Source organism: Typha latifolia, unplaced genomic scaffold (genome assembly GCF_019914945.1).
Source record: "Typha latifolia isolate L0001 unplaced genomic scaffold, TyphaL0001v2 contig_54, whole genome shotgun sequence".
NCBI lineage: Eukaryota > Viridiplantae > Streptophyta > Magnoliopsida > Poales > Typhaceae > Typha > Typha latifolia.
The window spans coordinates 1-25,000 of NW_027330499.1; the positions used below are offsets into that span (position 1 = coordinate 1).

The 25,000-nt window shown below is 40.9% G+C and overlaps 5 protein-coding genes across 5 annotated transcripts; 3 read left to right on the forward strand and 2 right to left on the reverse strand.

The window, feature by feature from the left end:
* Window positions 1-6: 6 nt before the first annotated feature.
* LOC140802639 (uncharacterized) lies at window positions 7-1,472 on the forward strand. Its single transcript, XM_073158186.1, has one exon. It carries the CDS (start codon window positions 541-543, stop codon window positions 1,252-1,254), a length of 714 nt encoding a protein of 237 aa, XP_073014287.1. The 5' UTR covers window positions 7-540; the 3' UTR covers window positions 1,255-1,472.
* A 561-nt stretch (window positions 1,473-2,033) lies between these two features.
* LOC140802637 (probable protein ABIL1) lies at window positions 2,034-4,920 on the forward strand. The gene is made up of 9 exons (XM_073158184.1): window positions 2,034-2,351; window positions 2,734-2,816; window positions 3,024-3,174; window positions 3,252-3,351; window positions 3,427-3,516; window positions 3,611-3,695; window positions 3,838-3,890; window positions 4,019-4,119; window positions 4,349-4,920. The coding sequence occupies exons 1-9, from the start codon at window positions 2,265-2,267 to the stop codon at window positions 4,505-4,507; spliced, it is 909 nt and encodes a 302-aa protein (XP_073014285.1). The 5' UTR covers window positions 2,034-2,264; the 3' UTR covers window positions 4,508-4,920.
* A 314-nt stretch (window positions 4,921-5,234) lies between these two features.
* LOC140802636 (calcium-dependent protein kinase 1-like) lies at window positions 5,235-9,860 on the reverse strand. Its single transcript, XM_073158183.1, has 8 exons — window positions 8,996-9,860; window positions 7,990-8,133; window positions 7,747-7,899; window positions 7,039-7,154; window positions 6,803-6,970; window positions 6,506-6,633; window positions 6,309-6,408; window positions 5,235-5,742 (listed from the first exon to the last, which is right to left on the reverse strand). Exons 1-8 carry the CDS (start codon window positions 9,660-9,662, stop codon window positions 5,659-5,661), a joined length of 1,560 nt encoding a protein of 519 aa, XP_073014284.1. The 5' UTR covers window positions 9,663-9,860; the 3' UTR covers window positions 5,235-5,658.
* Window positions 9,861-10,801: 941 nt separating this feature from the next.
* LOC140802638 (plastidial pyruvate kinase 2-like) lies at window positions 10,802-16,153 on the forward strand. Its single transcript, XM_073158185.1, has 12 exons — window positions 10,802-11,214; window positions 11,475-11,762; window positions 12,163-12,328; window positions 12,708-12,842; window positions 12,997-13,107; window positions 13,213-13,301; window positions 13,523-13,585; window positions 13,953-14,128; window positions 14,963-15,065; window positions 15,176-15,324; window positions 15,453-15,561; window positions 15,785-16,153. The coding sequence occupies exons 1-12, from the start codon at window positions 10,960-10,962 to the stop codon at window positions 15,893-15,895; spliced, it is 1,755 nt and encodes a 584-aa protein (XP_073014286.1). The 5' UTR covers window positions 10,802-10,959; the 3' UTR covers window positions 15,896-16,153.
* Window positions 16,154-17,007: 854 nt separating this feature from the next.
* Window positions 17,008-19,771, reverse strand: LOC140802635 (uncharacterized). Its single transcript, XM_073158182.1, has 2 exons — window positions 19,504-19,771; window positions 17,008-19,231 (listed from the first exon to the last, which is right to left on the reverse strand). Exon 2 carries the CDS (start codon window positions 18,955-18,957, stop codon window positions 17,068-17,070), a length of 1,890 nt encoding a protein of 629 aa, XP_073014283.1. The 5' UTR covers window positions 18,958-19,231; window positions 19,504-19,771; the 3' UTR covers window positions 17,008-17,067.
* Between the last annotated feature and the right edge of the window lie 5,229 nt (window positions 19,772-25,000).

Genomic DNA, 25,000 nt, shown 5'->3' on the forward strand with positions numbered 1-25,000 from the left:
CCCGACGTGTGCCGCGGCCGGTGGCACGGGATCGAGTGCAAGCCGGACAAAGATGGCGTCTTCCACGTCGTCTCCCTCGCCTTTGGCGCCCTCTCCGACGACACCGCCTTCCCGACCTGCGACCCTGCCCGGTCGTCCCTCTCGCCGGCGCTTCTCGCCCTCCCCCACCTCCGCTCGCTCTTCTTCTACCGCTGCTTCCCCGCCAATCCGCAGCCGATCCCGGCCTTCCTTGGACGCCTCGGGGCCTCCCTCCGCTCTCTCGTGCTTCGCGAGAACGGCCACGTCGGACCCGTCCCTTTCGAGCTCGGGAATTTGACGTCTCTCCTAGTCCTCGACCTCCATGGAAACAATCTCACCTCTCCCATCCCCTCTTCTCTCCAGCGGCTAACACACCTCCAGCTATTCGATTTGAGCTACAACAAATTGACCGGTCCAATTCCCCAGCTAAAATTCCCCACCTTGAGCGTATTAGACCTCAGCCATAACTCGCTCCAAGGCCGGATTCCGGCTAGCTTAGGGCGATGTGGCTCGCTCCTAAAGATGGATTTGAGCCGAAACCACCTCTCAGGTCCAATTCCCGACTCCATTAGCAATCTAAAGAGCTTAAATCTACTTGATCTCAGCCACAATTCCCTCTCCGGACCAATCCCAAATGCTCTCAGGGGTATCACTTCTCTCAGAGCATTAATCCTTACAGGCAATGCAATGCACTCAACCATTGTTCCCAACAATGCTTTCAAAGGACTAAAGGAGATAACTACTCTGGTTCTATCAGACATGGGTTTGGAGGGACCAATACCGGAGTCGCTCGGCGAAATGCCGCGGCTTCGTGTACTTCATCTCGACGGCAACAAGTTCAACGGATCGATACCCCAGAGCTTCCGGAGATTGGAGAAGCTCAGCGAGCTGCGAGTCGACGGCAACCGGCTCACCGGGCCGATTCCGTTCAGTAAGGAGGTGGTGTGGAGGATGGGGGAGAAGCTTAGAGTGTACAACAACTCAGGGCTCTGTTTTGATGCCAGTAGTGGGAGGTATGAAGGCATTGCTTCCATGTCAGGCATTGGTTATTGCAATGGAGGGATGGAAAGCGAAGTAGGAGGTGGTGGTGTTAGTAGCCGTAGCACGAAGCATCTCTCATGGAGTAGTGGTCATGACCCAGAATTCAAATCGAACTCCTCTGGTTTTGCTCATAGATGTTGCAGTCTTCGGTTGCTCGTACTGATCACTGGCTTGCTGCTTTCTTGTCTTTTATAAGTAACACTGCTCACAGTACTACTACTACTAGACCATCGAATTGCATGGAGATTGGAGAGAGATCCCTCCATATTCTTGTAGATTTTGAAGTAGGGGAGGGAGAAAGGAAAGGTGATACCGCAAGGCGTTCGAGTTCGACTGAGATCTTTGTATGGAATTTGGTCATACACAATTGACAATAATACTCTTTGTTTTAAAGCACAGAGTAAATAAGATATGTTGGTCCATTTTTGTTATAAACTAATATTCGAGAGGGTATTAGTATAAATATAATTAATGGTTAAAAGTTAACGATAACTATACTTTTTATTTTAGAAATTAGAGATAATTTACATGCATGATGCACCAGCTCATTTATTTATTACTCTTGTATTTTTTACTTTGGGTAAATCGGTCTCTTATCCTACGTGGAAAGAGCAAATATGGGGTACGAGTATACCCCACCAGTGCCATCTGGAATCCAGGTATGCCCCATAGGCAGCTGGGGTGGTACTTCGGTTAGGTCCACCTAATCAACGCCTCATCAACCAAACATCCACTCGCACACCGCTTATGAGTAAAGATTGCGATACACGAACATACCCTCCCTTTCATTCTATCGAGATACGAATCCTACGTTTTGAATTACATTTGACTCCCTATGTTTTTAGAAATTACATATCACCCCTATTTATTTTTCAATATTTGTTACGCCGATGCTTTTTCGTTAAGCCAAAATTTAGGTTTGAAAAATATTAAGGGTGTAAAATATAAATTTCACAAATGGTACGGCGTGAATTGAAATTGTCTCGTTCTTCTCGGAAAAATAAGACAAAATTCGGTTCCCGGTATTGCTTCGACTTCACTCCCACTTCATCTTCCTCTCCTCCTTCGCCCTTCTTAAAACTCCTATTTTCCGATCCCAAAACCAAAAGGAGAAATTAAAAGGACGGAATTAGAGGTATAATCCAATTTCAGTTTCGCGTTCGGCCTCATATTTAGGGATTATTTGGGGGGGTAGCGAGGAAAGGATGCAGCAATGGCGGCCGGAGAGCGGCGCCATGACCTTCGACGAGGTCTCCATGGAGAGGAGCAAGGGATTCGTCAAAGCCTTGCAGGTACCCTTCGGTTGCCGATTCTTTTCCTCCAGATCTGATCGTTTTCTTCTGTGATCTGTGCGTCGGATCTTTTCTCGTATTTCCTCCCTTCCTCTCCGATGAGTGGTTAGGGTTTCTCGAGTTGATTGTTTCTCGACGATGGCTATGATTTGACTATGTTAATAAGATTGGTAAACAGAACGAGAGTTGACTCTGGGAATTTAGGTAGTAAATTATGATTGCTGTTTAATAGCTCTAAGTCCAACTCATTTGCAGCAAGATTCTGCAGTACAAAAATATTATTATTATTGTTGTTGTTGTTGTTGTTGCTATTGTTAATTTTATATCCTATTTGACGATGTTTGGAGTAACCTGTGAGTCTTGTTGTTTGTGCTGCTTGCAGGAACTGAAGAATTTGAGGCCTCAGCTTTACTCTGCTGCCGAGTACTGCGAGAAATCTTATCTTCATAGTGAGCAGAAGCAGATGTAGGATATCTTACCCTTTGATTATTTGTTTAAAATTTCGGTCACTTGAGGATGCAAAATATTAACCATTCGTACTCAAGAATTGGCAGTACAAACGCAATTCTCAAGAATTGGTCTGCTTTGCACTTTTGATAGGTTCAGGATTCTGATTTGCAAATTTGCATTTCTGTTCTATTCTGAAAAATAAAAGCCACATCTTGTTATCAGGGTAATAGATAATCTGAAAGATTATGCTGTCCGAGCTCTAGTCAACGCTGTTGATCACCTTGGTACTGTTGCTTATAAATTGACAGACCTGTTTGAACAACAGGCTTCCGAGGTTTCGAATTTGGAGCTGAAGATTACACCACTAAATCAGGTAAATGTTATGTCTCATGGCAATAACGTTTCTAGTGAAGCTCTGTCATCAGCAAACTGACATTCTGTTATTCTTAGCAAATTCTCACATATCAAATTTACACTGACAAAGAAGGTCTGAGGGAGCACCAAATGTTTGGAACCAACCCAAGGCATCACAAACATTATATTCTACCAAGTAAGAGTAAGAACTGATTCATTTTTTCATGAATTGATGAGACACTTGGTTAATTAATATTAACTGCCATGCTAGATTCTGGTAGAAGGACGCAGAGTATGGCACAACTACTAACAGATCCCAAGCAAGACTCTATTCAAGCAAAAGCTAGACCGCACCCTTTAGGTGCATTATTTCTATGACTAATGTGTATTCTATCTTTGGTGGGCGTATTTCATTTCTATGCTCATGTTTAACATATTTGTGATTGATTCAAAAGGTATCCCTGGATCAAAAACTCTTTCTTGGCATCTATCTTCAGAAACTCGCTCTGCATCAGATGGAGCACCTCAGGCACCGTCAGGGCAAGCTTCTTGCATTCTTCTATTTTTTTACTTTTTTTTTTTTGGACCTTATACTGATTCTAGTAGCACATATGAATTATAGATAGAGGATTTTTGAGTGAGCTAGCATGAGCTAACTGGCTATTCTTTGCTTCTCGTGCAGTATAGGAGAATCTAAACCTTCAAAAGTCACAACTCATTCCTTCCATCTTCTGGGTAAATTCGTCTAGTGCTTCATTATTATGACGTCTTTTCTTTCTCATGATCATTTTACTGACAGCTATAGACTCTGAAATTACCTTTTCCATAGATGCTACATTTTCACCTGAAGTCGTAAATTTCAGGTACCAAAAGGGCTGCTGAACCATTGCCTTTGTCAAGACATCTTCAATTAACTCATGGCCATCCCACTTCTGATGTTGTCAAGCAAACATTTGGTGCCAGGGTAAACTCTAGTCACCTTTTGGTATTACAACTAGAGAGCCATTGTGAATTATCAGAAACCTATGATTGTTGTTTTTCCTCTTTCTATTTCCCTTTTGCCTAGTGTTTGGAATAATTTGGCCAGTCTATGTTTGATCCTTATAGTTAGATTTGAAGTATACTTGTGTTTTGAGACAGTCCTCTCGTGTAGTGTTCTCGCATTTATCAAGTGCTTGATTTGTATTTTTCAGGATGTTTCCGAGGATGCAAAACATTTGTCAGCATTCCGATCCTTTGAGAATCCCAGACGACACGAAATCCAACGGGCTCCTGTCCGCAGTAAGAGTGTGCTAGCGGCTCTCTTTGCCAAGACCAAATCTGCAAAGCTTAAAAAGATTTCCGCAACTTAGGCTCTATATCTGACTATATGCCGAAGCCATGCACAGTTTGCTCTGCATGCCATCTTTACTGGTTGTATATTGTCAGCTATAACACTCTCTTCCAGCATATTCCATCAGGCATCAGCTTATATGGTCCTGGAGACTGGAGTAGACATAGGTGATGTCAATTTGCTAATCATATTTCGGTGTATGTTCTAGATATATTCATTTGTTGTTACAGGTGCATTCTTACGAGTGGTGTGATCGAAAGACTTATGTACAGCTGCCAGTATGACAGTATGACTTAATGGAGTTTGATGAAAATATTTGCCTTTCTCTGACAAAGGTTGATAAAAATATTTGCCTTGTGTGGATGTCTTCTATTGATATATATGACATCTTGATTTTATGAGATGTCTTATTTGAACGCAGCTGTCAGAAAAGATGGGTTCCTTTTTATTATCATTTCTTCCAAGAGCACAAACGATTATTAGTTTAGAGTATAATGGGGATCACTTTTCTCCCCATCATCATGGTGGAGAATGGCATATAACTATTGTTCAGACCAAGAAAGATGAAAGATTAACTTATAGGTGTTGTAAGAAAGCAGTAGTGATGATCGATACTACTTATAAATGTTGCCGACTCCACTTCTCCAAAAGGACTCGCCATCATCTTAAACAATGCAATGGCAAGATCTAAAATCCCAGAATCGTTAGTGATGATGCCCCTTATATCTCATAAGAATTGCATGAACTGATCATATTAAGCAAGAAACAATCTGATATAATTTCCTTGCTAGACAAGGCAAAAGAAGATAGAAAATTGTATCTTCTTTCAGACATAGTAACATCACATCAATCTTATCATGAAAGTAAAACAGAAGAGAAGAGGGAACGAGGAATTGGAACCTAGGTTGCAGCCACGGTGCATAATAAGTTCTGGTTGAGGAAAGGCAAAATAAATGACACTAGTACACCCGGAACTAGCACACAACAATCACAAAGCATTTGCATGGAAAATCTAAGATGCTCGATCAGTTGGAGTGTGAATTCTGCCTTCTTACACTGGCAGGCAATAAGCTGCCGCAGGAAGTAAATTTGGATCTTCAATGCTTTATGCCATGCAGAGGGGGCAAAGATGTGATGACCAACAGATCTGCTTCAAGATGCACATAACGATCACTTGTGTCGCCTGTTTGGAACAATGTCCGTGCTATTATTCTTCATCATGGCTACAAATTCTTCATAATTAATTCTCCCATCCTGCAGAATAAAGAAAGACTAATTATGTATGAAAGAGTGAAATTGAAGAACATACAGCAAGCCAAAAATTCCTCCCAAGGAAGAACCTTAAAACACCATGAAACACGAGTTTTTCCTGGTGAGCAAATCATGATGCATTGGATGACTCACAAGGAATATCCAAAAGTATGCACTTCTAGAGGTAAAGTAATCAAGTTAAATAGAACGTGTAGATTATAAATCAAGAGAGCTCTTCTATTCTTTCACTGAAAATTACTTCATGCACTAAGATGTCTCAGAGAGTAATTTAAGATGGCTTCAAATCAGAATCAACAATATGGGTCAGCAACCTGAATGGCTAACCATACAGTTTGCCAATGAGAACAAACTAGTTGCTCGTTCCTCAGAACAATTAACTCATCCCAGCAAATCAAAATTAAATAAAATTGAGCAATGTTTTCAGAACAATGACAGCATCACATAGTAAAGAGAGCAACTTTTCAGCCCTAGAAAAAGATGAGGTATTCGTTCCATTATATAATACATTAAATATGGCATGAATAAATCATAAGTGAATATAGGCTTACATTATCTGAATCAACTTCAGAAATAATCTCCTTTATTGTTTTCTCATCACCCATATCATATTTCTTCAGAGCTTGCTCCAGCTCCTCCTTTGTGATATATCTACAGATAAGGGGAAATAACGGATGGAATAAATATCAGCAAATTAAACTTAACATGTCAAATATATGAAACAGATTAGGATTAGAAGAGTATTTACCCGCTATTGTCCTTATCAAAGTATTCAAATGCTTTAAATATATGATCTTCCTTTTCCAATCTATTCATGTGCATTGTAGCAGATATGAACTCAAGATAATCAATTGATCCATTTCCATCCACATCAGCCTGGCAAGAAGAAAATCAAGAGACTGCCTTAATTGTTATGTAGGAACTGATGTTGAAACTAGGATATCACCAAACATAGACTATAGACTAGCCATCAAAGGATGAGGAAGATGTAAAAGAACAGCACAAAGCAGGAGTCTCAACTAGTTCAAGAAAGACTACAACATACTGCATCCATTAACTGTCTGAGTTCAGATTCAGAAATCTTGGTACCCAATTTGGGTAAACCAGCTCTTAATTCTTCGAGAGTAATAGTCCCACTGTTGTCAGTGTCTATAGACTTAAACATTTCTTTCAAGCCCACAATCTCTTCCTCAGACAAGTTTTCTGCCACCACCTGATGAAGAAATTGGTAAGATTCGATCAACTAGTTCAAAGATAGGTATCCAAGAGGGAAGGTGTTACCTTTAAGGCTACTTTCTTCAGCTTGTTCATGGCCCTAAACTGCTTCATTCTATTTAGAACTGTACTATCAAGTGGTTTATCTGAGGCCTCCCCATCTTCTCTGATCCATGGATGGTCTGCAATGCATTAAACTGTCAGACTAGAATACATCAATAACATAAAAAGTACTAAAAAACAAGAATGAAAGCTCAAAACTTGATACTCTCACAAGATGTATTTGATTGAATAATATGTTCAATTAAGTCAATGCGATCTAAATTCTCAATTTTATTTTACTCCATGTATCCCGTAATAAAAGGATTACTACAAATGACTGACACAATATTAAAGCTTTGCAGGAGTAGTTAAAGGCTAGAATACATCAATAACATAAAAAGTACTAAAAAACAAGAATGAAAGCTCAAAACTTGATACTCTCACAAGATGTATTTGATTGAATAATATGTTCAATTAAGTCAATGTGATCTAAATTGTCAATTTTATTTTACTCCATGTATCCCGTAATAAAAGGAATTACTACAAATGACTGACACAATATTAAAGCATAGCAGTCTAGCAGCATCTTAAACCTAAAATTGCAAGCACTCATGTATGCACATGTCTCATGCATGAAATCAAATAAAATTAGGAGGAGACCATTTTTCTTATGCACATTGTGTTTAAAAACTCAATATCTTGAAAATCAATTCAAGAAACTTTTAGGCTCACTCAAAATTTCAGCTGCAGTAAGCCTCTCTTTTGGATCTTTCCGCAGCATCTTCTTGACTAAGTCTTTCGCCACACTTGATATAGAAGGCCAAGGATTGGATGAGAAATCAACATGACCAAGTCCAATAGCTTCAAATATACCCTCCTCATTATCTGGAAAAATCAATAGCAAATGTCACTGTACTAAACAAACAACCAGTGAAAAATTAAAGCTTGCTCCACCTGACAAGTGAGGATAAATACCTGCCCAAAAAGGAGGAACACCAGACAAAAGGATGTAAACTATAACTCCTGCACTCCATATATCTGCCTCTGCTCCATAATTTCGTTTCAATACCTCAGGAGCTACATAATATGCACTTCCAACGAGATCTTTAAATACATCTCCTGCAATGGACAATAGTTTTTAGTTTCCACTATAAGTACATTTTCAGAGTAAATAGCTCATTTGTTCAGCTTAATTAAGAGACATTAACTCCCCCAGATGACAGATTATTTATCACATGTCTTCCAGGACGCTTCATGAGTTCATTCTAGTAATGTTTAGAAATAGGAATTGAATTGTATGCTCCCCTCCAAAATTGAAGCATTCAAATCTCACTGTGATAGTATCAAGATATATATAAATATATATATTTTTCTTTTGTCTTTCGCAGAAGATAGACGGCCGCTTTTCCAATGATATGTAAGGATCCTCGATCTGTTTGCACGTTCTGTCAATGTTACAGTTTAGATTTGTCTTCTATTTCCAAGATTTTCCTCTATTTTGCCCCCACTTACTAGCAATCTGATATACCTTATCTAGTCTGGACAATTCAACAATTTCTCCTTCTAGAGATTATGCAAAGTGTCCATCAGCCAGCGAGGAAGGTTAAACAAGTTTGACTTGGTTATACAGTTAATCTCCACCTTGCCTGAGATGGTTAACGGACAACGGTACAAACACATCTACTTGGCTTGATATACAAAGTTAATCTCAACTAACTCGACCTAGATTTTTTAACTATTGAAGTCTACAAGCTAAACCCGAGTATGACTTCCATGTGTGGAAACTGAACTTTGTCAAACGCTGGTGCCAATGCCTACTTCTCATTACATTAATCCATCTCTTTATAGATCTTGACAAAATGCACATGCTTAATCAGGCATTGATAGATCAAAGTCAACTCAACTACAAAAAAGTACTGAAAACTTAGCAAAAATTCCAAAGAAGATGAAAATTGGGAAAAAGATTATGAAAGAATTATACCGGACTTAAAGAAGACGGAGAGCCCAAAATCGGTCGCCTTGAGCGGCGAATCCTCCCTCTTATTCAAGAACAAGAAATTCTCCGGCTTGAGATCTCGATGCATCACGCCCATGGAGTGGCAACTGTGCACAACTTGCACGATCTCGCGGCAGAGCGCCGCCGCCGCTCGCTCGGAGTAATGCCCCTTCGCGATAATCCGATCGAAGAGCTCCCCGCCCTCGCAGAGCTCCATGATGAGGTTGACCGAGTGCCGGTCCTCGTAGACTCCGCGCAGCTCAACAATGTTGCGGTGGCCGGTGAGGTGGTGCATAATCTGTACCTCGCGGCGCACGTCCTCGATGTCGTCGCGGTTGACCAGCTTGCGCGTGGCGATGGACTTGCACGCGAACTGCTCGCCGGAAGTCCTGTGCGTGACCAGGTACGTCACACCGAACTGACCGCGGCCAAGCTCCCGGCCAAAGGTGTAGGTGGCGCGGACGTCCTCTATTGGCCGGCCCAAGACGCGGCCCACGGCCGGAGGAGGCGCGGACGCTGGCTTAGGGATTTCAGGGGATTCCTTTCGGGGTGGGGGAGCTTGGGGTTTGGGACGCGCAGGAGAAGGTGGTGGGCGGCGGTCGGCCTCCCCGCGGGAGGGATCAGAGCGGTGCCGGGAAGCGCGGTTACCCATTTCGATATTTGGGACAGGACTGAGGAGAGAAGTCCGCTGTGGATGGACGAACACGAGTTTGTTTGATGAATTACACGGAGTGAGCGCGTTGGTTAGTTAGTTTCTGTGAGTTTGATTAGATTCACGACGCGGTGCTGCAAGCAACTGCGTCGCAATTTCCATTCTCATTTAATGGCAGGAACCCTATTATTAAATGATAAGAAAAAAAACGAAGGGGGATCCATATTAGTTAGAGATGATTAATACAAGGAAAACAAAATAATAAAAATAATTGCCACGTAGTTAAATCCGGATTTCTTGTTGTCAAATGGAACGAGTTGCAGTCTTCTTTCTTCTTTATACACCTTGCATGCTTTAAAACGTGAAGCGGTGAGAACGACATTTATCCAAGTTGTTTAGATGTAAACAACTAACATATTACTCATGAGATATCTCACTACTTTTGTGGATTAATATTAGGTGGCAAAATAGTATCCTCACCTTAACCTCACCTCCCCAATCAAATATTTTGATACATTGGAGGTATCACACTTGCACGTTATAAATACTCCATCTTCAAATCCTCTTCTTACCCCCAAGTTTGAGAGAAAAAAATATATATTATCCTCCAACCAAACATTATGTGTAACCAAATCATCACATATAAACACAACTAGATAATTAGCAAGATTAACTCTGAAAATTAAGAAGTAAATTTTTCTGTGAACAGGGCGGAGACAAACAAATCTGCGGAAGATTGATGAGTCATCGAAGAAGAAAGAGATAGGATATGGAGTCTTTGGGACTCTTTGGGACCAGGATAAGGAAAGATATCCAATAGCCAACTTGTCCCTCTCTCTCTCTCTCTCTCTTTCCGTACGGCACTGACGAGACATCGTATCCTGTAACCGTTACGATCTTGAAATCGGCGGCCTCCGTCAAGGTTATCTCCGATATATTATACCTCAGTACGCACTAAAGTATATTGTTCCACCATTGTGTAGGCCACCATCACTAGTCGTCCTTTTAGGGTCGCATTCTTTCTACTGTTTAACGGGGTACAGGTGAGACTGTTCTCCGCACCGCAGGTACACTCCACCGGTTTTGCCAGGATGGCAGTGCCGTTTTCGTTATTAGAGTACGTATCAAGAGGTAATGATGTCATTTCGTGGAGTGCAAGGTGGAGGTTTTCGATACAATCGAAGCCTCGTAGTGATCTCTCCAAGAAAACCGCAGTAGTTGTAGAGCGTTGAGCATAAGCCCGGATTTATTCTCTCTTATTCGCCTCCTATTCTTCTCCTTGCTAAGTTTTAGGGCAATGGCGCAAGTGGTGGCGGTGAGCCGACCCGTCAATGGCGCCTCCTCTCTCTTGTGCCGTACCTCCAAATCTGGAGCTCGGAGGAGTCCCACTTACCCCCCCAAGTCCTCGAAGCTTCCGTCGAGATTCTCCGGAGTGGAGAGGAGGAGGAGTAGGAAGGGATGTTACCGGCCTCTGACGGTCGCCGCCGTGGCGAGCCGGTTGCCTCGGGCCGATTTAGATGTTCTTCCCGCTACGCCGGAAGATGTATCAGAGGTTCTCCTTTTGGTTCTCCTTCTCTTAGTTTGTGCTGTTTTAGCTCAGTTGATTCGTTGTTTTAGATAATTACCGGTTTATTTAGGCCAAAGCTGCGATTTTGATTAGTATATTGTGATTTTTGAACTAATAGAACTCTGAGTCAGCAACTTGAATCAAATTAGCTAGTATTGTCATCGATGTATGCTTCAGAGTTGAATTTTCTTTGTAAATTTGGTGATGCTATTGATCAATAGAAAATTGCACGTGGTGGTTATCAGGAAGAAGAGAACTTTCTGCACCTGAAAAGCATTCAGCAGGTCAAGGAAGCATCGCCAGGGGTATGGTCGAAGCCGAACGTAAGGCGCAAGACAAAGATTGTATGCACTATTGGTCCGTCGACCAACACAAAGGAGATGATATGGAAGCTTGCTGAGGCCGGGATGAATGTTGCTCGGATGAACATGTCCCATGGAGATCATGCATCTCATCAGAAAGTTATTGATCTAGTGAAAGAGTACAATGCTCACAAAAAGGACAATCCGATTGCCATCATGCTCGATACCAAGGTTGATTCATTTCCTTTTTGTCTGCTTTTTTTTATTATTATTTTTCTCAAATTTCTAGCCTTCATCTGAGTATGTTACTGTATGACAGTTAGTATCGATTATTGAAGTACTATGTAAGCAAGTTTTACTAGAATAGGAGAGCTGAACGCTACATCTTGCCTGGGGCTGATATCTGGTGTTTTTATTCTCTCTGTGCGACTTTGCAAATCCGTCTACTTCGATGGCTTTAGAGTTTTGTCACTTCCCATGTTGTGGGTGTCTCAAAGATTTTTAACAAATGCAGCTTAAACTACACGATTTAATCTAATTTGAACGTGTAGATAACAGCACAGGTCATACATGAACATGAGATTGTCTGTTTTCTCACTCGTTAGGTGATACTGGCATTCTTGATTTGCAGGGACCTGAGGTTAGAAGTGGTGACTTGCCACAACCAATTGCGTTGGAATGTGGTCAGGAGTTTACTTTCACAATAAACAGAGGAGTTGGGACAGAGACCTGTGTCAGTGTAAACTATGATGACTTTGTCAATGATGTGGAAGTCGGCGACATGCTTCTTGTAGACGGTATGTCAAAAAGGTTTTCTTGTCATGCTATTCTTTCTTATGCTGACAAAAAAAGGTGCCTGAAGATCATAATATATACACATACAGACTCTCTACCTAGGATAACATGTTTAGTCCTGTATGTGGCTCGGAACCTTATACTCGATCATAAGAAGTTGCTGCTATAAGGAAGAACTGTCAAAAATCAAATGGGAGAATGCTGCCGATTAATTTCCTGACAATATGCATATCTTTTACCAGCCATTTTGATACTCAAAGATCTATTTGTCTGATTTATTTATTTAATGGTGTTGAAGTAGCTTTTTACATACTATCCTTGAGTGATGAGTATGAAAATGTGAAAACTGTCTTTGATTGAGTACTAGTGATGATCCTTTAGGGGGCATGATGTCTTTAAAGGTCAAGTCAAAGACTGTAGATTCTGTAAAATGTGAAGTTATTGATGGAGGTGAACTTAAGTCTCGACGGCATCTAAATGTTCGAGGAAAGAGTGCGACCTTGCCATCCATCACCGGTAAGAAAAGGAATGAGCTTATTGGTTCTTCTATCATGAAAACTTTTAATTCATATTCATTATTAAATATTTGAGCGTACTATGTTATAGGTTTGACCATTTTATATTCCAATATTTGCTAATTATTGATGCATACTACTTCTTTTTCTTCCAGATAAGGATTGGGATGATATTAAGTTTGGGGTTGAAAATCAAGTGGACTTCTATGCTGTTTCTTTTGTCAAAGATGCCAAAGTTGTCCATGAATTGAAGGACTATCTCAAAAGTAATACTTGACTACGACCTTTTCTTCCTCAAATGATATAATGATTCTGGGTTGCTCTTCTTTTATATTTTTTTTTCCTCTAAATATACCTTATTTTCACTTTAGACTGTGGTGCTGATATACATGTGATCGTGAAAATTGAAAGTGCGGACTCCATTCCTAATCTGCATTCTATTATTACTGCATCTGATGGGGTAAGCAATCTCTGAGACTCTGACTCCCACTAAGGATTGATATACTCGATGTTGCAATAAAACAACATGTGTGGATAATATTCTTTCTTAGGACCTCTTTTTTCCCCTACTCTTCTTGCCAAATAGTTTTTACCTCAAAATAGTTGATGCAACATCAACGAGGTTGTAGGTGCTTATATAAGTTGGAACCCCACTTTATTCTCATGTTGATCTTTTTGCAGGCTATGGTAGCTAGAGGTGACCTTGGAGCTGAACTCCCAATTGAGGAGGTTCCTATCCTCCAGGTAATATAATCCTTGATCGCCTAGCTTACTGTCAATCATAAGATTAAAGCTTGTATCAGTTTGCTTGAGAAACTAGAGATATTCTTAGCTAGATATATCATGTAAATCAGTCTCTCCTGAGGAGTTAAATTGAGTTTAACCATAAAGAGAGATCATTCTCCAAATAAGACGCCAGAAAGGGGTCATCATATACAGTGAAAGTATATCATTGCCAAACTCTACCTAGTTTCATCAGTAATTATTCATAAAACCTATTCAATCCATAGCACTTCACTATCCATGAGCTTATCTTAGTTACTGTTCAACTTTCAAAATTTGTACCTGATGCTGCAGCATCATGTTTAAAGACATTATTCTCCATGTGTAGGAAGAGATCATTAGAATGTGCAGGAGCATGGGGAAAGCTGTCATTGTTGCCACAAACATGCTGGAAAGCATGATTGTTCACCCTACACCAACCCGTGCAGAGGTCTCTGACATTGCAATTGCAGTTCGTGAGGGTAGTGATGCAGTTATGCTCTCTGGGGAAACTGCTCATGGAAAGTAAGATGCCTTCTCATCATACTATCTTGTTAATGCAATATTGAAAGTTAAAGTGAATAACAGTAAATACTGGGATGTTCCTCTGATCTTTCCCAATATGCATGATGATTGCTAGTGAATGATTGCCCATTTCTTTTTTTGCTACATTTTCAACCGAAGGTCATCGTCTTCCTTTTCTCAGTTATAAGTTAAAAATGCTCGACTAATGAAGTTTTCTTTACAAACTCGAATAATTAACATCTCATGTGCTGGTTTCCTTCCCTTTCTAGTTTATCTGGATCAAGTGTCAGTTTTTCTTTGTCCTACTTAATGTCCGACTACTCAGACAAGATAAAGAATTCCTTGTCACAGAAAGTTCTTTTATTTAGGAATGCATTTCTGCCTACAGTAAGGGTGTTAATTTATGTAACAGTGAGATTTAACATCATACATTCTAGTGCCCATGTTCAGGGCACAGAAATAGCTCCTTTAGCAAGGGGGATAAGACAGCTTGTCTCGAGACAGTGAAAGAGCTCCCTCACTTACTAATTTTGCATTGGTAAAAGTCTCATGCAAAGGGATTCCCTTTTTCTCTTGTTCACATATTTGGTAGGGAAGGTGAGGGGTTTCGAGAAAATTTACTTTATATGAGTGGCTATTGCAATTTGGTTCCCTTGACAGAAGTGTCAATGACTATCACTGAGAAATATCGTCTTTGAGATTCTTCCTAGACCCAACAATCTATTTCTTTTTCACATTTCAATGTGACCTATTATATATGTAGACAGCAATCTTACAGATTTGGTATTTATGACAATTTCACCATCTTTCTAATAGTCTGTACACTTGGGTCAGGTTTCCACTGAAAGCTGTTAAAGTCATGCATACAGTAGCTTTGAGGACAGAAGCAACTATGGTCGGGGAAGAGAAACTAAATAACATCGGTCAGGCTTTCAAGGTTTCAAGTGCAATAACCCGTGCTACAATTGTGCAAAAGTATAATTATTAGTTACATTTTATCTGCAATCTTGGATTCCTGACACTTTCTGTTGTCTCGATATTTTGTAGAACCATACAAGTGAAATGTTTGCCTATCATGCAACGATGATGTCAAACAATCTTGGAACCTCTATTGTAGTTTTCACCAGGACTGGGTTTATGGCCATCCTACTCAGCCACTACCGGCCCTCGGGTACCATATTTGCCTTTACCGACGAGTAAGTATCTAAAACTTCATCTTAACAGTTTTCACTTTCCTCAAGTGAAAGACAGATTATATGCAAACTGTTAATTCTGAAGGCCACTATATATATATGTTAAATGACTGACCACTGGCTGTGTACAGTGAGAGAGTGAGACAGCGACTGGCGCTGTATCAAGGTGTATGTCCCATATACATTCAATTCCTTGATGATGCTGAGAAGACATTCGCCAAAGCCTTATCTTACTTAGAGGTAAGTTACGGAGACTATATCTATTCTGTTTCTTATGTTTTCGGAAAATCTTTTCAATTATAATCAAACTAAAATAAATCTATTCAGTCATGGACAAACTAGAACTCCACATCTTCCAGAATGCTCACCTACATCCAATGGAATTCTTATTCTCTGACCCTACACTATTAATTTATCTCTAAGATATGTCACATATGCTTTGAATTGCATGAAACTTGTGCAGAAGCAAGGCATGGTAAAAGAAGGTGAGGAGGTAGCTCTTCTTCAGAGTGGCAGGCAACCCATTTGGAGGTCGCAGTCCACTCACAATATCCAGGTTAGGAAGGTGATGTAGGGTCTTGGCTTGCTTCACTCGGTCATCTGCCAAATTGGAAACATTCCTCCAGCGAAAATCAAAGGCCTCATGAAATCCTTGAGAGATAAAGCTTAGTCCATTATTTGCTAGATTATAATTTCTGATTATTATTTTTATTAAGATTTATGGGTTGATTTTTCATTAGAAGTTGTTGTGGACTGCTACTGGCACTAGAGTTTTCATTGAATTAGCCTAAAATATTCCTCATAATATAAATTTTGCACTACTATTTTTTTTTGTCCCGTTGCATTAATTTCGGATCTATTTCTTTTGGTGTCGATGTCCAACTTGATAGATCATGGCAGACAATAAAATGTCTAAACTCGATATGCCTACATGTACTCCTTACATTGGGCTCGTCGACTGTGAATGGATAAAGCCCAATCATAAGGGTATCTGGTTGCAAATAAATAACAATATCTCCAGTGGACTTTATGAAGATGATGAGGTGACAGTCACGTAGAAACTCGTAAGTTAACGTGAATTCTGGCTTACAGCATATTTCTCCTGTGGCTTTCTCTTTTATCGTTTAATTCGTTTTGCATTTTAAAAAGTTCTTCAGCAACCGAAATTAGCGTTACAAGTCAGGATGCAGGTCCCACATCCTACACTAAGTAGAGAACAGTTATAGTTCCCTAACTCCTCCAATAAACCACAGGGAAAATTATAAAAGGAATTGAAAAGATGTAGAACGCACAACCCATATAAAGATATATATAGGTTATGCACAACTTACAAATAAAGACAATCATAAAACTTGTACTATAACAATATGCACAGGAAGCAATTAATAGACAGGGAAGATTGATGCACAAGATCAATAATATGCATGAGAAACTGTCAATGCTACAGTGCTCAGTTAATTAAAAAGACATGTAATATTTTTTAATTTGAATTTCTAATGCTATTGGTTTAATTAGGATGTTACTAAGTTCTCACTTCATGCAACTACACCGTAACGCAGAGAAAAAAAAGTTGCTAAGCATGTACAACAAACTTTTGCTACCATTATTTTCCGCGCACGAGAGGGTTGTTCAAATAATATCCAAGATCCTAGTAAATATAGTCAATAAATAAACCCCGGCAGAACAGATGAAAAGCGCACGCAATTGATAAGAGTTCAAAATATCATGCCTAAGTACTCTCTCTACTTACATCCAGCTATGCATGACATTGTCTAATGCACCAGCATCTACCTGATTGTTGCTTTCAAGACATGCATTGCCAGACAAAGTCTCTATAAGACTTCCTCCATGAGCCCTCCTCTCTGGAAGGGAAACCAAGCTAGACTGGATGGAAACAGGAGGATGCACCAAACCATTGGTATGAAAAGCACTCTGGCAAAAAAATCCCTTCCCATCATTGCTCATCTTCAAGTATGCATCTCCTTCGGTCACCTGGTCAACTGAAGGCCTCAGTATGCCAGCACCGTGAACACATTGGTCCTGCACTGAGGCACAATGAACAACACAGAGACCAGCTTTGCTCCGAGCAATCCTATCGCAAGGCCCGGGATCGCCGTTACCTTCGTTCGACACCGGTTGGCTCCATGAACAACGCTTGCCTCCTCCATGCGCCTTACAGTAATCAGTGCTCCCCTGTGCACTCTTGCTGCATCCTTTAGCCTTGCAGCGCTTGCCCCCGCCATGACGGGTGCAGAATTTTGTGCTTCCTCTAGCACTTGTAGTGCAGCCGGGAACAGCGCACCTCTTGCCACCGCCATGGCTGACACAAAACTGCGTCCCTCCATGCACACTCTTTGGGCAGACACCCCCACCTTGGAAGGAGCAACGTTTCCCTCCGCCATGCCGCTTGCACAGGAGAGTGCTCCCCTCGGCCCCCTTGGTGCAACCCAAAAATGTGCACCTCTTTCCTCCACCATGAGCTTTGCAGAATTTTGTGCCTCCCTGCGCACCCTTGGTGCAAGCTGGAAACTCGCAACGCTTGCCGCCTCCGTGAGCGATGCAGAGGCCCGAAGAGCATTCTGCGCTTTTTGTACAGTTTTCCATCTTGCACCTCCTGCCACCTCCATGCCTGATGCATAAGCCAGACTTTCCGCGCGCAGCTCGGGTGCAGTTATCATGATTACAACGGCGGCCACCGCCATGAGCAATGCAGTAGTCTGTGCAGCCTTCGGCACTCCTTGTGCAACCAAGGAATTGGCACCTCCTTCCTCCACCGTGAGCTTTGCAGTAGATTGTTCTTCCCTCTGCCCCCTTGTGACAGCCAAGTTTACTGCATCGCCTCCCCCCTCCATGGGCTATGCAAAGCCCTGAAGCCCCTCTTGCTCCTTTCCTGCATCCCTGAAACTGACAATTCCGACTGCTAGTATTGCGTCGTTGGGGACTAACGATCCTGGAAGTACAGGCTGTCGACGAGAGATCTGAGATGCTCATGCCAGGTTCAGATATGGCTGGAATTTTCTTATAAGCAAAGTCAGCAGTCATTTTTGAGGAATACAAAGAGGACGCCAAATAACTCCCTGGTACCCAAGAAGATGACTCCGATCCTTCTTCACCTGCTGTCATCGCTGAATTGATCAATGCTGGCGCTAAGCTGCTCTGATGCTGTCCCTTGGGTGGAGTATAATTTATGACCACTGATTCAGATGGCCCGGTTGATAGACTCAGCTCAAGATCAAATTCGAGTCCAGATTTTGAAACGGTAGACTTCTTTGGGCAGTGTTTATTCTCGTGGCCAGTATAAAGATGAAAATCCAAGCCTAGATCTGTAGATGAATACATTGTGTAAGCAGTTGCGGAGCTCACCTTGCTGTTGTCAGAGGAACTAGGTGACAGCCCTAAACCTAAACCAAGGGCCAATTTTGGATCATTGAAACCTTCAATTGCATTCCAATCACCCCATTTCCTATTTGTGCCTCTCATTTTGGGATCAAATAGACTGGAGCACTCGGGTGAACCAAATTGTACTGTGACATCTTTGTTATACTGAGCTCCTTGCCCAACGTTGCTCCAACAACTAACAGCATTCATAAGGGTGGTACTTTCAACAATGCCGAGGTTACAAGTAGTTTTCTCCATTACAAGTAAGAAGTCTATGTCAACCGAATACTTCGAAAAGAACAAAACTTGCCCAGCTTCCAGGATCTTAGTTATAATGAACTGGGTTAGAAGCACTTCCACGAGATTTTGCAGCCTCCACTATCAATCCCCGAAGTATCACAACGATCCATTCAAGAATCATGAAATGCAAAGATAAGAATCTGAAGGATGATAGATTTACCCAAGCTGCAACTTGTACTGATTAGCTCATACTGGTAACATCCGACAGAAGCAAAGCAGCAAAAAGTTCCTTCTGGAGAACAATAAATGGCAAATTGGAAGCTAGTAGAAACAAGATAAAACTAATAATAACAGCGGGACTAAATAAACTAGGAAATATTGCACAAACAAACTAATTGGGCATAGGAGAAACCTTAGAAATCCGAATAATAAGCAATTACCCCTCTTCAGATTACAAAACCATCAATTGGCAAATATAAACATAAACGCCCTCGACTATCCAAAGTCCATGCCTATAAGGAAAGGTCGAAAAAGCGAAATCTTTTAAAGAGTAAGTAAACATACATTTGCGAGTAAACAAACATACATCGTCTTGGAAAAACTCCAACAAACACCGTCTCCAAAACCTCGACGAATCGGAAGAATGGAGCAATCCAAGATCCCAGGTAGGCGACGAGAGCTAGGGTTTTGCCCGCCCAAAGAAGAGAGACGGTGACATCTAAGAAGTCGAACGGTTTAAAGAGAGAGAGAGACAAAAGAACCGGAGAGCGAGAAAGTCACGTAGAGCGATCGGAAGGGGAGGGAAAATATAAGAGGAGACGATACGGCGCACGTTAGCTCAGTGCCGCAGGTTAGGACTTTGGAGGAGAAGCGGCTCGGACCCGTGGTGGGCCCGGCTCGTGGCGATCCGATTGAGCGAGACGAGGTTGGAGTTGCCGAGCTGGGAAGCGCGACGCCGCGACGCGTGACTTCGGACTTAAGACCACCGACGTTGCTTATTTGCATATAACACCTTACTTTGAATAACTTTACGTTTTGAACCCTGTACTTTTACTCTCTGCAATTTGCGTCCTGTGTTCTCATAATGAGCACACCAAGGCAAAAGTTTTCACAAAATGAGGCAATAATGGACCCATGGTTCTAAGATGAAAAAATAAATAAAAATGCAAGAACGTGGAGAGACCACAGATAGGCATGCAATATTGGGGTTTGACAAAGGTGTGGATTAACTTATAAACAATAGGATATCCACAGAATATTCTGGGAATAAGTTAAAGATATTCGGGGTAGCTAATCTCAGTAACACATATATGCTGCGAATAGCTCAGAGGCATATCCTACCTACCTACCTAATGGACGCTTGTCAGGAACAATCTGGAAGCTATGATGTTGGGCTCGTCAACTATGCCCAATAAAAATCAAATTGACTCCGTGCAATGACGTGAAGAAGTAGCTCGAGATCATAACAACTTGAATCAACAGTTCAATAATACATATAATTTAAAGTATGAACTAACCGAATTAGTATGTTAGCTAAAATTTGATGTAAAACTTAAGTGTCTTTATATATAAAAAATATTTACTCTTTGTCTAAGAAATATCTAGTATTCGAGCTATTAAATAATTAAAAAATCAAATAAAATATAGAATAAGTTATCCATCAAGAGCCTCGAGAGTCGAAATCGATGGACATTAATTTAAGATTTAGGTAGAGTTAATTCTGCTCATTGACATGAGTAAAGAGAAAAAGAGAGCACGTTTCTTCTTTGTCTACCATTCGCCATTTCCAGAGAGAGGAATAACTCTTGGCATATGCTTTAAAGATGAGGAAACTGCCATTATCTTCTGCCAATATACATGTCCAAATAAAATAAGGCTTCATATATATGATAATATAATATGGGAAGTGGCAAAGGGATCACAGGCATATGCTACTGGGGTCCCTCTACGCCTTGGCTCTTCTGTGACAATCTGCAGTACCCAGAAGGGCCATTGGATTTGGCATGCAAAGTAGTTGGAAAGTCCATTAAATAAATCCTTTAAAGAAAGTTCTAGAATGGTAGTTGGAGAGAGAGAGAGAGAAGGGATCACGTAGCTTTGTAGTGTTCATCTACTCTATGTTGGACTGTTGGTTGGAAGGAGTTGAGAGCGGATTCAGTGGGCCAGCCATGTGGATCAGTCTGGGCACGCTGTTAGATATATATTAGATAGGCCTAAGCTTGAGTAGTTCGACCCATTCTATCCGACACACTTTTACCATATTAGGTCAAGAAATTTTGGTCCATTGGGCCGAGCTAGGTTCAATTAATGAGGCCCGAGAGGTATGTAGGTATCTTTTTCTATAACTAAAAATGTTGTAGGATTAACTCAAACCCCAAGTAATTATTAGGAAGAAAATTATTTTATGCCTTGACGGCTTAGCTCAACAGCTCAGCTCAGTTGATAGCTCTACGATATGGTTAGCTTGGAGGAGTAGTTCGACAATGTAATGACTTGGAGCAATGTCTCAGAGGTATTTAGTTTGGAGTAATAGTTCGACGACGCATACGGCTTAGAATATTAGTTGAAGTTAGGTGAGGGCATAAGTGCTTCTGTATCTACAGATGGTTAACTTTTTGTTCAACTTATATATAACCTTTGAACTCTTGAATAATAGAAAAAAAAAATTATGAGGCCCGAGCCCAATATATTATTAGATCGAGCTCGGGCTTAATTATTACCTGACTTAGCCCAACATTATTAATATGAAATATATTTAATATTTAAAGCTATAATATTTACAATACTAATTTTATTGGATTACAAATATCTAGGGCTACTTATCTAGCCCAATAGCTTGAAGCTCTCTGAAGTCTGCCCAAATTTTCGAATCATAACTTAGTCCAAGGACGGGCTTAGAAGCACATTAAGCATCAGACCAACTTCAGGCTTCAACTTGGCCCAACTATTCTCTCAACTGTATAGTCAAGCTCGGAGGTCTATTAAGTTGAATGTGGTCTAATTTGGTCGTTTGTACAAACGCTACAACAAACAGCCTCACAACCACAACCACAACCCAAAACAGAGCTACCTACCACCAAGAGTAGGCTTCTTATTTGGGTTAGCATTAGAAAATTGGGCTAAATCTGGGCTTAATTAGGGAAAAGTGACTAAATAATCTCAGGCCAGGCCAGGCTTATTTCTAACGGCCCACTTTCGTTCCATCACACTCGTCAAATTCATTAGATTTTCTAATACATGGGACAGTGACGCCAGCATGACGAGATCGGAGCAAGCACCATCAGAGCCTGACGAAGCTTCCTCTATCTTTCCTTCACGTTCACGTCTCCCCCCGGCGCCCGGCCCCCCACCGAGCTCCCGGAGTCACGCCCTGTCCCCCTGGGATCCCACGTCACCTTGTCGGGCATTCGTGGCTCTCCCCCCTTTAACAGCAAGCATCCTTAGCAGCCAATCTTACTCTCAATCTATGCGGGACCCACGAACGAACCGTTCTCTACCGGCCACGTCGGCGCAGTCCAGTCGCTCTTCCCCTGGACCCGAGCAGTGAATCACGCGCTGTGCGCCTGCACGCCCCAAACAGATCGTATAAAAGATTCTCACCTTTGCCAAGAATAATAAAGCGGAATAGATGCACAACGTGATATACACGTGGCTAGCATCCTCGTGCTTCTCCTTTCCATCCAACGGTTATCTTTTCTTAGTGACGTGGCTCGTTGACGGTGGCTGCAACCGTACCTTATCTGTCGCGCTTCGACTTTATTATTTTTTGCCAGCTTCGCGGCCGTGAACTAGCGATGATGACGGTGTTGGCGAATGGGACGGCGACATGATTGGAAGACCACGTGGATGCCCATCCCATACACGTCATGCGATGTCAGTCAAGGATTCGCAAGAGGGCGAGGCGAGGGGTGACGTGGAGGAGAGTCGTTCGGCTGTCCTCGCAGGGTCCACTGAAAGCGCTGCTGGTCCACCCCCTTGCAACGCCAGTGGAAGAATCTGAACCGTTGGTGTTTCGGACGGGTCGGGTTGGGTCAGCTTTTGCGGTGGATCCTCTTAATTGCACAAGATATGGCTAGATTTTATTTGGGAGAAATTTGCATATAACACCTTATACTTTAATTAAATTAATTTACTAATTATATTTACAAATTGAGCTTGATAATTTATTAAATATCTGCTTAGATTTAAACTACACTATTTAAACAAATAAAAAAATATTCTATCCAAATTAAATATATTTTTTAAAAATGACTAGCATATGTTTAGTTTTTTTTCTTTTATCCTCTATTTCTTTGTGATTATTTTTTCTTGCAAATTAGATTCGATCAGAAAAAAAAAAAATTTCTCTCTTCTTCTCTAGGGATTAATACGGTAATTTCATTTAGATATATCTTAGATTTATTTATGAATAGTTTGAGTTTTTAAATTTATTTATGAATAGTTTGAGTTTTTAAATTTTATAAAGAGAACCTTTCTTCTCTTCCACAAAAATAAAAATTAAAATGAGTAAATTTTAGAGCATTTTGTTTTTTAAAGTTAGAATGATTTGGTAATCCGATTTTAGTTCTTGTTAGGCTAGACGATTGTTAGATTAGCTCAGGTTTGATTGCCTTATGTTAGCTGAAGTGTGTTAGATTGGATTATATTAAGTTGAGTATAAGCTGAATAAATATAACTTAGCTAAAATATTCTTATAATCTTTTTGGTTAACTTAAAATTTTAATTAAATTTAACTAACTAATCTAATAATAAAGTGTTTTTGTTAAATTATAAAATTAAATTGTAAATAGTAAAAATATAGGGACTGTAATTTTAATAAAAAATAAGATGTTGTCTGTAAAATTTTCTTTATTCTAGAAAGAAACTTCAATTATTTGTAGGACCTCGTAGAAGGATAGTTTTGAATAGTAGAATTATTTGATATAAGATTTGGGCGGCATCATCGCTATTCGCATCGCCGAGTTAGCCGGGATCATTTCGCCGCAAAGATTACGAAGACACTTGTAAAAATACCGCATTTGACACGAAGTTAATTATTTGAAACCTGTCCACCGAATCCGTCGCACCACGTCACCCACATGACGAGGATTTAATTTAAACCATGGAGAGTCGTGACAGCTCGACACGTAGATAGGTCAAGAAACCGAAACGTGTAACGAGGAAGGAATAGTCTGTTTGGGCGTAACGTACTCCGAGGTGCCAACTCAACCCAAATCGGCGATGAACAGTTTTTTTAATAACTTTTATCTCTGAGTAATCCCGTATTATCCAGCTCAGTACAAACCCCTTAATGACACTGAAGACATCTGTTGCACACACTCAACTTTTGGCGGAGCCCACAGTAATCCACCAATTGAATTGGTTGGTTTTAAGTTTTCGAGTCCGCTTATACTTTCTTTCTGCACCGAATACGCCGTGCCTAAACGGACACGTGTTCGGTGACGTGGCAACTAGCTTGGCGCCCACTTCCTCCATTCCTCCCTCCCTCCCTTCCTCCCTCGCGCTCCCATCTACCTTCTTCTCCTCCGTCCCTACTTTGGTTCTCCCGCTTATTCCATCTCTCCGATCTTTACTCGATTGTTTAAAAGATAAAGCAAGAATAGTAGTATTTAGCGCTCGGATTAAGTTCTCTTCTTTTCTTTCTTCTCTCTATCGCGGTGGTATACCGGTGGGAATCGTCGAACCCGAGGAGATCCTTTCAGTACCAGGTATGTACGATTTATGGTTCGCTGTGGTATTTTTATTCCGTGAAATGCTTGATCTAAAACTCGTTTTAGTTCTCGATCTCGTCGTGAATCCTTAAAATTGTACTATTCTGGTTTTCCTTGAATGGGATGTGGAATCCTGTCGCCTTATTTTGTTTCTTGAAAAAGAAAATACGTGCACAATTGATCTGTTCACGTCTTTATGCTTAACTTTGGTGTAATTGTGAGTCTTGAGGGGAGGAACGAGAGTTAGATTAGATTGGGAAAGAAAGATAGGGGGCATTCAGGAGAAGAAGAAAAGGAAGAGGTAGGTGAACTCTGAGAAGTGTTACAGTGAAAATTTTGATGATCTTGTC